Source organism: Rhamphochromis longiceps, linkage group LG1 (genome assembly GCF_057381845.1).
Source record: "Rhamphochromis longiceps isolate RC_006_pf linkage group LG1, R_longiceps_female_GT1.1, whole genome shotgun sequence".
NCBI classification, from domain to species: domain Eukaryota; kingdom Metazoa; phylum Chordata; class Actinopteri; order Cichliformes; family Cichlidae; genus Rhamphochromis; species Rhamphochromis longiceps.
The window spans coordinates 12983066-12996903 of NC_140557.1; the positions used below are offsets into that span (position 1 = coordinate 12983066).

Consider the following 13838-nt stretch of genomic DNA (forward strand, 5'->3'; position numbering starts at 1 on the left):
TTAAGCTTATTCTTTTTCTTTTTTTTTTTGCACTGAAGAAAAAAAGATGCTCTTGTATGTGTTCATTAACTAATTAACCTCAAACTACAATGCTCAAGAACCAACAGAAAATGTAAACAATAACAATGAGATGAATTCTCTAAAAAATGACATATTTCCTGTTTTTGTAGGTGGTTGTTTGTTTCTGTCTGAGATCATTCTCTCTGTTAGTCTGAGTGCTGTTCGGCTTGAGGATGGTGCAGCCAGGTGGTGACCCTGCATGCAGTATCTGGCACACAGCAGAGCACGTAGAGATGGAGCCAGATCCCAGAGTCAGAGACCTGCCGACACCGACCAATCTGTCACCAAAGAGGCAACAGTGTCACTGATACAAACACTGTGGAAGGTGAAGGCAAACCTTTGATGTAGTGTCAGAAGAATGGCATATAACGCAAATGTCTTCAATTTACCTTAAAAAGTGTAAAATGATCATTTTCTGTGGCGTTATTTTACTGATTAAGAAAACAAATGGTCAGTAGAACTCACGGCTATGTTTAATAGTTAAAGTCAAAGCATTTCCACATGCACAGTGAAAAGACATCTCAAATGATTGGGACTAAACAAGTGTGTAGTCTTAAGAAAATCACTTATCAGGGAGGCTAATCAGAAAAAGAGGTTTCAGTTTGCTAGGGAGCTTAATGATCGGACTCTGGATCAATGGATAAATTCGGAAAGAGTCATGTGGTCTGATAAGTCTTGTTTTTCACTGTTCCATGGTGATGGGTGCATTAGAGTAAGAAGAGAGGTGGATGAAGTGATGCACCCATCATCCCTAGTGCCTACAAGCCTATAAAAACAGTGTTATGATCTGGGCTTTGGTCAAGGTTGAGCAACATTATGTGCCCAAAAAAAATAGGTCAGTTGCCTACCTCAAAATACTGACTACCCAGGTTTTTCCATCAATGGATTTCTTTCCTTCCCTGATGGCACAGGTATGTTCCAAGATAACAATGTCAGGATTCAGAGGGCTTGAATGGTGAAGTAGTGGTTCAGGGAGCTTGAGCCAAGGTTTGACTCTGAATGGAAATAAACGTTGTGAGATTGCACAAGCTTACTGAAACATCATGGTGAACACAAGCTGCTATCAAAGTTCATATTGAGTAACTATTTTTATATATAATAACAGTATAATCGATTATTCTTATAACTCACCATATTTCAAACCCTGACAATTAAACACAAAAAACGGTAGTTCCTAGATTTAACTGCCTCATTTCATTCTTATGGCAGAACAGCCCTTTTGAAGTTACCATTGTAACCTCACAACAAAAATATCCTCGTTCTGAGCCTGGTCAGAGCCTTTTACATTCAGTATGCTTGTCTTTTCCCCCACCTTTCAAAAATGTGCTAGGGTAATTCTCCCGTCACTGTACACGTTAACCACCACAATAAATCTGGAAAAAGTGTTTTCCTACTTGGATCAACGAAAGGTCTTAATCAATCTAATTATTGGTGCATCACAATTAAATATGGCTTTGCATTATCCATCCATTCTTTTCCGCTTATCCAATTTAGGGTCATGACGGGAGCTGGAGCATATCCCAGTTACTGTAGGGCAAGGCCTGCTGAAAGGTTATTTCAATTTAGAATCACCAGTTAACCCAACCCAACTAAGCGCATGTCTTTGGACTGTGGGAGGAAGTCTGAGTACCCAGAGAGAAACCAAGCAGACATGGGGAGGACATGCAAACTTCACACAGAAAGGCCCACCACCTGGCCTTTCCTTATATACATTATCTCACAAAAGTAAGTGCACCCCTCATATTTTTGTAAATATTTTACTATATCTTTTCATGGGACAACATTAAAGATATGACACTTTGATACAATGTAAAGTAGTCAGTGTACAGATTGCATAACAGTGTAAATTTGCTGTCACCTGAAAATAACTCAACATACAGCCATTAATGTCTACAATTGCCGGAAACTAAAGCGAGTACACCCCCAAGTGAAAATGTCCAAACTGTGCCCAAAATGTCAATATTTTGTGTGGTCACCATGTTTTTTTTCCAACACTGCCTTAACTCTGTTGGGCATGGAGTTCACTAGAGCTTCACAGGGTGACACTGCAATCCTTTCCCACTTCTCCATGATGATATCATGGAGCTGGTGGATGTTGGAGACCTTGCGCTCCTCCACCTTCCATTTGAGGATGCCCCGCAGATGCTCAATAGGGTTTAAGTCTGCAGACATGCTTGGCCAGTCAAGTACCTTTACCCTCAGTTTATTTAGCAAGGCACTGGTCTTTTTGGAGGTGTGTTTGGGGTTGTTGTCATGTTGGAATACTGTCCTGTGGCCCAGTTCCTGTAGGGAGGGGATCATACTCTGCTTGAGTATGTCACAGTACATGTTGGCATTCAGGTTCCCTCAATTAACTGTAGCTCCCCTGCACTCATGCAGCCACAAACAATGACATCCCACCACCATGCTTGACTGTAGGCAAGACACACTTGTCTTGGTACTCCTCACCTGGTTGCCGCCACGCACCCTAACACCATCTGTCCTGTTAGTCTGCCCTATGGTCTTGACCACTGTGCTGCAGCTCAGTTTCAGGGTGTTGGCATTATACTTATAGCCTAGGGCCATCCTTATGTAGAGCAATACTTCTTTTTTTCAGATCCTCAGAGAATTCTTTTCCATGATGTGCCATGGGAAACCTCCAGTGACCAGTATGAGAGAGGGTGAGAGCAATAACAGCAAATTCAAACCACCTGTTCCGTATTTGCACCTGAGACCTTGTAACACTAACAAGTCACATGACATGAGGAAGGGAAAATGGCTAATTGGGCACAATTTGGACATTTTCACTTAGGGGTGTACTCCCTTTTGTTGCCAGCTGTTTAGCGAATAATGGCTATGTGTTGAGTTATTTAGAGGTGACAGCAAATTTACACAGTTGTAGAAGCTTTACACTGACTACTTTACATTGTATCAAAGTGTCATATATTCAATGTTGTCCCATGAAAAGATATAAAAAATATTTACAAAAATGTGAGGGGTGTACTCACTTTTGTGAGATACTCATACTGTATATAAAATGTATTGGTTACATAAAAAGGCTAAACCAGTTACACAAAATTGAGAAAATCCTGCATAACCTTTGAGAAAGACCTACAGTGGACATTCAGTCAGTAACAGAATAAAGGATGTCGTGCAAGTGGCACATTTATCCCACTGCAAAACCAGCAAAAACAATAGGATGCTGGTGGAGACAAAAATAGAGCTTAAACAAGGGAAGGTACAGAAGTTAGGTGAACAGAATCACAACAACTAAACTGCTAATATTAGTCTGTCAAATGTTTGATTCTATCGCCCCCTCCCCCTTATTTATATATCAGAGTTATACAATTCTCAGTTTTTCTGCACCAGTGACCAAAAAAGACATAATCATGCTCCTGTTTCATTATCTGCACTTTTCATTAACCCCATTTTTATCCCATCTCTGATAATGAACACATCTGACTTGTCTTTTTCACCATCAACCCAGAAACCCAGAAACAATATCTCAAAAAATCCTGTTGCACAATATGTCTCCACCTGTGGATGTCTCCTTTTTGAAAAATGCTTTTCGACTGGATAGAGTTGGTCTGAATCCCATTTAAGACTTTAACTCATCACCTCAGTCTTTCTAGTGTTTTACATTCCCTTTCCATTTTAACCCATCTATTATCAGAAGTGATAAAAATAATCTTTACTATCAGTCCCAGTCGCGGAGGAGAATCACCACCTCATTACCACTCCTGTCTGAGAGGCTGATTATGGGACGGAAGTAGCTCGGCAACAGAGCTGAGCCTGGGGCGTCCTAGCAGGCTTAGTCTGCTAATGGCTGCATGGGGTTGAATTGCAGCTCATCTCATTCCTTACTACTGGATCTCTCTCTTTCCACATTGCTGCCAATCTTCACTGCACCTGTTACCAAAAAGATAAAGAAATGAAATGCTTGAGAAAAGTGGAGTGTCCTCTTTCCTGTTCAATAAAAACAGCAGCAACAAGAGCAGCAGAATCTCACTCAATTATCCCCTGTTACCTCCCTGGATCCTTTTAATGATCGCACATAGACACTGCACTGTGATCCCACTGTCAGACACCCTGTGATGAAATAAACCATTGTGTGTGTCCTCGCCCCAATATGCTAATCCAGGATTAATTATGGGCCAACCCTAATGAGTATCTCTCTTGCCCTCTTAGATATGTAAATGCACCAGCAGTGGACAGTGTTGAGAGGCTTTTGTTAACTCAGTGTTTTATAAAAGGGGGCAGAACAGGATGAAGCAAGCCAAGGACAAAGGTTTCATGTTATTTCAAAAGATGGAAAACCCCCCAAAACAAAACAATTTATGTGAATTTGCAGTGATATGGAAAGAGCAGTGCAAGCCCTCAGCAAATCTGGCTTCAATTTTACCTGTGGGAATAAATTCAGGAAGAGCAGAGGCTGTACTGAAATTGTTAAGACACTGGCACATATGATATGGTTATTGTGAGGCTCTTCACCATCAGCAGCTGCCCGGCTTGCTGACATCGTGGATTCTGAACTTTTTAAACACTTAAGCAGGAAATGTGAATGTGGGCAAAGCCAGAGAAACTGTGCTCTCACAACACTTTCATTTTTTTCTCTTTTCAACTTGGAAGATGGGGAACAGACAGACAGATTCACGTAGCAGTTATAGTTTTCTGTTTTTGTAATAAAAACAATATATAAATTGCTTTCTTTGCCATGCAGTTAGGTAAGTAGCTGAGAAGGTTAGAGCAAAATCAGTATCCCTCTTTTCACAGCTTATAACTATTACTTGGAATAAAAGTGCAGTGTATTTTCTTTTAGGGGAAACAGATATGTTCATAAAGTGCAAATCCCTTACACCTGGACTTAAACGCAACACCTGATTGAATATTCCCTGGCATGAGCACTATGCTTATAAACCCTCTGCATCCAGTGGTAGAGGATGAATGAAAATTCTTGTTGCATGCTCTCCTGTGCCTGCATGGGTTTCTGCTATCCAAAGACGTGCTTCTTAAGTTAAACAACGACTCTGCAGCTGTCCATGTGTGTGATTTCTGTCTCATTACATTATCCCTGTGATTGACAGGTGACCTGTCCAGAGTGTGGCCCACCCTTTCACCTATGACAGGTGGATGTCATGGATGTTTAAGCATTCTTACAACTTTTTCCAGACCACTTGCATTGCTCATGTTGTTTAAAACAGCTTTGTTTTCTCGCCTGTGGTTCTGTGCATTCTGTGTTATTAACAGTGCAAGCCAGTCTTCTTTGGAATAATAATAAATATTGCAATATTGCAGTATTACATTATTGCATTACACTGATTCTACTACGAAAATGCTTTGAATTGGCTAAGCAACTGGATATTCAGCGGGGGATCAAGTGTTCCTTCCGGACTTTCTCGTGCTTGTGAGTTTCAGTGCACACACAGAAAGACGCTCTCACTGCATTAGTCGCGTGTGATATTAGGTGTGTACGTAAACGCGCGTGTGTGCGTGCCTGTTTTCATTCCTGAAAAGCCTCCCGATAAGCTTTGGGATTCTCGACGTGAATCCCGTCTTTCTCCGTCTGTGTTTATCCTCGGAGTTTCTGTCCAAGGCGCTGAAATTTGCAGCTCCGGGGACCGGTCAGGTGACTGCGCGTTCTCCCTGCGAGAGCAGGGTGCTGAGTGTGTGTGTGTGTGTGTGTGCGCGTGCGCGCACGCGCTCGGTAGACTGCACGCGGACACTTCAGTCCTCATCATGAGCGATTGCGCTCATGAGGAAGGCTTTTCTGAGAAGGCGTCGGGGCTACGGTAGTAGCCTAGGCTTGCAGCGTGGATAGGTTTTTGCAGCCGAGTGTGTGACTGACTCTTCACGCGCATCGTCTCTTTCTCTTTTCCTTTGGCTGTTGCAAAAATCAGTGCAGCAAGTGTGGATGGCCACACTGGAGTGGGCTGCTGCCCACCAAGTCTGACTGTGTTTCGGAGGTGCTGAGAAGGAGAACATGTAAGAATCCGCAGGCATCCCCGCAGATCCTTTCGGATTCTCAGCCAAAATGCAGAAAGGGATCAGACTCAATGATGGCCACATCACCTATCTGGCTCTTTTGGCGAAGAAAGACGGGACGAGGCGAGGTTGCTTGAGTAAAAAAAGCTCAGACAACACAAAATGGCATTCAAAGTGGTTCGCTTTGTTGCAGAATATGCTTTTTTATTTCGAAAACGACTCGAGCTCACGCCCCTCCGGACTGTACCTGTTGGAGGGATGTGTTTGTGACCGGGCACCGTCACCGAAACCGTCTCTCTCAGCGAAGGAATGCTTAGAGAAGCAGGTAAGATATTGATCGCACGGGGAGCTCCCTTAAGTCTGACTGACACTGTCAAGGCAGTCAGTCTCACTGAACGAATACACAGAGCGGTCCCCTCCTACTGTTTTCCCCCCTTAAAATCCCTTTGATCAGCTGGGCTCTGCGTTACAGCCACATTTATAACAGGAGGTATCGTGTAGACACTTTTCACCAGAAGATATCGCCTATTCATCACGCAAACAATTTCCCAGAGATGCTTTTGCATTACAGTTGACTTGACGTTTTAGAGTTACGTAATGGCGTCATCCTAACCGATTGATTTTCTCGATTATGAACCAAAATAGCCTCACAGCCTTCCTCCGAGGTTAAATGCACGAAAAATACCACGTCAACAGCAAACAAAGTTAGCAGAATTCACGCAAATATCTGCAAACTTTGCACATTATCTTAGCCTCCTCTTTTCTGTTCATCTGTTGCATCACATTTGGATGCAAGACGCTGTATTTTTAGACACCCCAAATGTTCCGGGAATGCAGCACATATAAGGAGTAAACTTAAACTGCATCCAAACTTTGTAGGTTGCCATCTTGCGGAGGAGAGCTGCCCCTTCTTTGTTGTTTTGACGTATTGATTTAATTCCTTGTCTTGATATTAATAGCATCCTACCTTGGCAACTGTGTCTCCCCGGTTTATAGCGGCTTGGCTCATTTGATAGCTCTCTCATTATCATGGGTTGTTAACGACGGCCATGAATGAAAACCAAACGATGTCCCAGCAATGCTTTTCTTTCTCAGTGCATCCCCCTATTCTTTTTTTAATTCCCCTGGCGTTTAGTGCCATGGATTAATATGTGTGAGGGATAAAAACAAAAAAACAGTTTACAGTGGGGGTTTTTATGCCTGCAACACATTCAGAAATAATTTTAGTGAGAGCGTAGTTTCCCATGTTGGAAGTGCTTTGGTGTTTTGAGGCAAACTGGTGCTGTATAAAAATATAAAAATAAAAACTGTGTATAAACGCATTTGAGCCAGAGAAGTGGTCAAGCTGCTGTGAGCTATGACTGCAGTCACCTTCTGAAATCAGCTCTGCCAGCTGCAGTCTCTTCTGCTTTCCCTGCAGCAGAGGGGATGAAGAACTGAAGGTAAAAGTCAAAATGATAGGCCATTTGTTCAGTAATCATATTCTTTGTTTATGAATAAAACAGATTCTGAATGTGATTTTGAACCAATTACACTGGAATTTTTTAAAAAAAAGAACTAAAGCAAAAAATTCTAGAAAGTCTGAACTTTTGGTCTTGTGGATGTGTTCCACTTTTAATATATTGTATATTTGCACAAAAAAACTTTCCAGGAAGTAATTGTTGATAGTTTTGAAGATAGTTATTGTGAAGGTGGCGATTTTGGTGTTCAAGGTTAGGAGATAAAAACCTAAAGTGTTAGACGGAAAAAAGTGGAAACCAGTTAACATGTCTGTAAAAAGATTTGTGTTTTTCCAAGTTCAATAAAAATCTATAATAATAAACTGAAGAGGAAGAAAAGGCAAGTGAGGTAAACCTATACTGAACTTTCATAAAAGAAAATCTTCATGTCCTAAATATCCAAATCTTAAATTCCATGTGGCTATTTGGTGGCAAATGCTAAGCTTCACTATATTGTAACCAAAATGTTGCTAAATGATGCCTCAGAGGTCTTCTTTCCTTAGATAACCCTCCCCCAACAATCACAAAAAATAAGCAAACAAACAGAGGATCTGATCCAAAACACTGATAAATCAATTATGGAACTGCTTGGTTATATTTGCATGTGTGCCATACAATTTTTCCCATCCACAGTAAAAATCTGTTAAATTATTCACAATCTCTCCAAAAACAACATTGTCTGATATTGTGTTAGACTGGGATCACAGCCCTCTGTTGCAATAATTGTGTTTTACTGTATAGCCTCTAAGAAGAATAAATAAAGGATGGGAACAGGGTAAATCCATTATCTGTGAAATCCACAGCTTCTGCTCCAAGTACAGCTGTACCCAGTTTGCTGTCCATGGTGCTGAACTCAGCTGTCATATGTTCCTCAAACGCTCTTGCCCTCTGCTGTCTGCTGTCTGCAGGCAGAGGAGCCAGGATTGTAGGGGATACTACGAAGAATATATATATATATATATATATATATATATATATATATATATATATATATATATATATATATATATATATATATATATATATATTTTAGTTATATTATGCAATTTAATCGTGAGGATTAAATTGCGGGATTGTGGGAAGAGGGGGTCAGCAAGAAAATTCAATATTGGTCATTTGTTGTTTAAAAGATAGCGACAACTAACCCACTTTTGAGGACTTGTTTGCTTTCGTTTCGTGAACTATTCAACTTTGTTTACTGCTCACTGTCTGTTCCCTTAAAACCGTATCAGGAGAAGAGAAATGCTCTATTCTAGGGGTGCAATATGTACTGAGTGACATCTCCGATGACAGCTGTTCATGCAGACTGCTCCAGTGAATTTATTTCAACAATGAATTAAATGAATTTGAAAGCCTTCACTTAGCATAACACAGTCTTCTGTTCCACACATGTCCCTTTGCATAATATGTGTCAGGAACATGTTCTTTCAGTTTTTTTTCTAACTGGCTTCTTTTCTTAGTTTAGCAAAACTATATACATATAAATTTTGAAAATGTATTCACACAAATATGTGGCCTTCTCTCAGTGTGAACAGCACACTTTGTAGTTTCCAATCAGTCATGTCTTTATGTGTCCACATGTGTAAATCTTGCAGGGCTCATTCTGTGTGCATGCTACTAAGTCTATATTTGCCTCTCGGTGTACTCCTGTATACGCCTGTATTGATCCATAAACTGAGAGACTGCACAGAAAAGGTGAAATGCGGACAGGGAGACTGATCGATTCTCAAGGTGTCTGTTGGCACACAGATTTCTTTTTCACCATCCTCACTCGGGAAAAACATAAAATGACACCTAAGTCAACCAGCAGACTGCAGAGGTGGTCACAGACAATGGTGCTGTACAATCCTGACGTGGAAACTGGTTCATGTAAGGATTACAGCAGATTCCAGATTTCAGTGGTGTGTATGCATGTACTGTATGTCACCGAGTGTGTGTCAGAGCTGCAGGAGAAATGGCCAGGAGAGCACTGGATCTTATCTGTGTGTGACAGGGAGAGGGACAATACAGCGAATAGATGCCAAGCCAACTGCCACCTTGCTGGGCTACAGCGCTTTTTATAGCCCTCACTCCTCAAAAAGGCAGAAGATCTTTCTCTGCCTCCCTCTCCGTCTGGCTCTCTGTTCTCATTGTGTTCTTTGGAGTGTTCTACTTTTTAAATGTTCTTATTCCCCATTTAGAAGGCGAGTTACGTTTAAGCCCACAGTTACTATGGCAACCCCTATTTGCATCTGAAAAAGTACATTTGAAGGGGCCAACAAAATGTGCAACAACATGCTTTGGCATTGTACTCCATTTAGCAAGTACAGCAAATATGGGCTTATAAGAAATGGGAGGTGAGTTTTCTTAGGTAGTGGCGAGTGCAAATGCTGGATGGGCTATATGTTTTCCTTTGTTGTTAAGAGTAATCAGCAATGGTGTTCCATCAGTCTCTGTGTATACTCACTTCATTGACTTTATGATGTAATCTGAAAATATAGGTCACACATTAAATCATCTATATATAAACAGCATGGCTTTGGCCAGTTTACAGTAATCGTGATAATCCACCTGGCAATATTCAGTGGACAATATCAGTGTGAATTGGCCAATTATATAAACTGAAATAGAATCTGTGGTCTTTGTGACAGAAATGTATACTGTAACGACTAAAGTCGGAGGGTTAAAACATTATTTAACCCTCCAACGTACCCTGTGTATGGGTGTAATACCATCCTGAAGAACACCACTAACATAAGAATAGAAATATTTTATCATAGGAGGAAGGTGCTTATCCTGAGCTAGCCATCGTCCATCCATTCATCCTCACTTTTGACTGTCTATCCAACTTAGGGTTGAGCATAAGGTGAAAGGTGGAACACAACCTGGACAGGCTGCCAGTCTATCAAAGGGACACCCAGAACTAGTTCATATTGATTTTGAATAACCTTTCCATCTAAGGGGACCAAGCCATGCCACCAAAAATACTGCTTGCAATGCATAACTGAACCACCCACCAGATCTCTTTGTTTTTGGGGTCAACAGTTTGGTTTTTCCTTTAATTCATCACCCATCTAGACTGTGTTTATGATACTGGCTATTCTTGCTATGATTTATTTATTTGAATGAGTAGCTGAATAAAAACATAAAAAAGAAGTCATTCTGTATTTTTGTGATTAAAACACGCCTTTAACATTAATCTTACATAAATATAACATTGTCTTATTTTCTGTATTCCAGATGGAATTTAGTTGCTTTGTTCACACATTATTTTAACAAGAGCTTACTTACTGGTTGTGCTGTCTAACTTACCAACAGATACTGTATCTTTGGCAGAAAAAACCAAACCCTGTAATGACTTGGATTTAAATATAGCCACCTAAAAGGTTTAACACAACAGCTCACAGGATGTGAGAGATGGGAAGCACATTACTGACAAAGGCCCGTTCTGCTGCTCGTCAGAAAATAAGGAACATTACTCTCATTCACAAATGAATTGCTCTTGGCATTTGGGAAGGATAAATGAAAAAAATCCAATATATTGGATTTGTGGGGGTCTGTTTACAATGCATCAGTGTTATATAATTTGATGTGTTTCTACTACAAATAGGTTAGCTGTTTAGTAGTGCGGTGACCACCACTCTGGTGATTTGAGGATTTTATCCAGTAAGCCTATTAGAAAACAATTGAACTGCATTCGCCATAATTACCATAACTCAACCCTATGATAATTGGTGAGAGTGTAAAAAAGGGGTGAGGACCCAGGGGTGGTTGTGTCGCTAAAATGCAGCCAAACCACTCGAACAAAACAAAACAAAACATGGCGTCAGTCAAGAGGCTTCCGCCAATTCAGAGGTGAGTTGCCAGGTTACAGACAGAAGGCACAAAGGCTTTATAATGAATCTCTCAAGACTTTTCCCTCAGGATCTCTCTCTCTCTCTCACTCATTCACACATACAGCACATGTATGCATGTATAAATACACCTTTAAGTAAAATACAGATCAGTGGAAGTGGCTGCTGATTACTAGTGATTAAAGGGTAGCAACATACATTTTATAGCACAATAACAGATATCCTGGTTATTATATGCTGAACAAATATCTGACTCACTCACTATGCTTTTGTTTTCCCAGTATTATTTCACTGTCACGTTCAATCATGACAACCAGAAGGCTTTGGAGCTGCGCACAGAGGACGTCAAGGACTGTGATGAGTGGGTGGCTGCCATCACGCAGGCCAGGTAGCTCTCACACATGACCTTTTACCTACAGCTGTTTAGATAAGGATGTTCTGAGGGGTGGAGATCTTGATGAGAACTGTGCTTGTAACATCTACAGTCAATAAAGATGTGAAAATTTAGTTTGGAACTTATATAGAGAGTGTATAAAAAAGCATAAAAAGCTGTATCCTTTAAATGGCAAACAGTGGGTCACTTCTGTATCTGCAAAATGAATTCAACTTGTAGAGACATCTAGGAAAACATCCCTTTGTTCTTAATCAATTGAAAATGTTTGCACCATAACCACAATTTAGCAAACTAAGATCCCTTTTAGAGTCAGGGTGGATAAAGCATTATATGCTTTAGTGTGAGCTTACCTGACGAAGATGATGAAAACCAGCCAGCTCAAGGATTCACAAAATGAACTCCTTAATGAATGTGCAACATCATTTTGGCTCAGTCAGTCTTTTATACCATCTATAAAGTCAGGTCCACTATAAATTACCATGTAATTCTTGAATTTACAACTTGACAAGTGGAAACTGATAGTGTTTGTACTTGCAAACATAAAAATGGTCAAGTATGTTAACTACTGATATTTGTAAAGTGTACCAGCAGATTGGTTAGGATCCTAACAACAGTCATTAGTTACGATTTTTCCCTGTGTGTACCTGTAAGCTTGATGTGTGTTACAGAGTCCAAAGTATGTTGTTTTTTTTATACTATTATTATTATTATTATTATTATTATTATTATTATTATTATTATTATCCATTCCATCCATCCATTCGCTACCGCTTATCCTTTTCAGGGTCGCGGGGGGCGCTGGAGCCTATCCCAGCTGTCATAGGGCGAGAGGCGGGGTACACCCTGGACAGGTCGCCAGTCTGTCGCAGGGCTAACACATAGGGACAGACAACCATTCACACTCAGATTCACTCGCACATTCACACCTAGTGGCAATTTGAATTATCCAATTAACCTATCCCCACAAGCTTGTGGGGATAGGTTATTATTATTATTATTATTATTATTATTATTATTATTATTATTATTATTATTATTATTATTATTATTATTATTATTATTATTTTGGCATGCTCAGAGGGTACATAGTAGAGACATAAGAAAGACACATGGCAGTAGGACAGCCTCTGGTTGAAATAACTAGATTAAGTAAAGGCTGAATGGTTTCTTGGCCAGGTCTACATTGAAAACAATATTTTTTAATCTCAACAGACTTTTTAGTTAAATAAGGGTTAAATAAATAAAGTAAATAAAATAGAAAGAATCCTGATTTGAAATCCGTGGGAAAACTGACAGTGGTACAAAAATAAGTGTTAAAATTAAAGCAAAAATTTAATTTGGGCCAAAGTTGGGCAATTTTTCTTAACTTTTAAATAAGATTTGACAAAGTTGAAATTACAGCTACTCTACATAATGTTGAAAATAACCGTCCCATCTGCAGCTAATCATCAGCTTTAGTAAGGGCTGGCTAGCTATCAGGTGTAATTCACTGTGATGAATAAATAAATAACAATTTCAGTTAGTGAAAATCATGCTGACTCGAACATAGGCCTGCTTACTACTAATACTGAACATGAAAAACTGTCTCCACTTATCACTAGCTATTAGTAACAAGTGGAGGCTGTTGGTCTGCAAACTTTTTGCATCAAAGATAGGCTTTTAACTTGGAAATCTACAGAAACCAATTTGCATTTGGAGTCAGTCTCAACTAGATTTTGGGGTTTTTTTTGCAGGGATTATGGTGTTACCTACATTTTTAACATAGGTTGCTGCTTGGTTTTTATTCTATTAAGTGGGCATAGAATAGATTTTTCTCTGTATATCTGATGGAAAATGCAAGTGCTATGACTCAGTGTGCCGCAAACTATCATTTGGACCCTTTTGGGTTTGTATTGTTGTATGATTGCTTGTTAATTTGTAATGTTAAAACAACACAGCGGTCATACTATAATGAGAGTAACACATGTATGCATGTATGTTACTTATCTCCTTCTAGATGATTGGACCTTTGAATAAACATTTCCTAGGGAACTGTGAGTGCCACTTTACCAGTTTTACTGATAATTTACGACACCAATTTAAAGTATTAAG

At 39.9% G+C, this 13838-nt stretch overlaps 1 protein-coding gene across 1 annotated transcript in view; it reads left to right on the forward strand.

Annotated features, from left to right (window-relative positions):
- The first annotated feature begins 6046 nt into the window (after window positions 1-6046).
- LOC146678400 (ras-specific guanine nucleotide-releasing factor 1-like) overlaps window positions 6047-13838 on the forward strand; it is a 29983-nt gene continuing 22191 nt past the window's right edge. Inside the window, exons 1-2 of the mRNA XM_085386837.1 lie at window positions 6047-6346; window positions 11635-11741. Of these exons, the coding sequence (XP_085242963.1) occupies window positions 6071-6346; window positions 11635-11741 (383 nt within the window). The 5' untranslated portion in view covers window positions 6047-6070. The remainder of the gene's footprint in view (window positions 6347-11634; window positions 11742-13838) is intronic.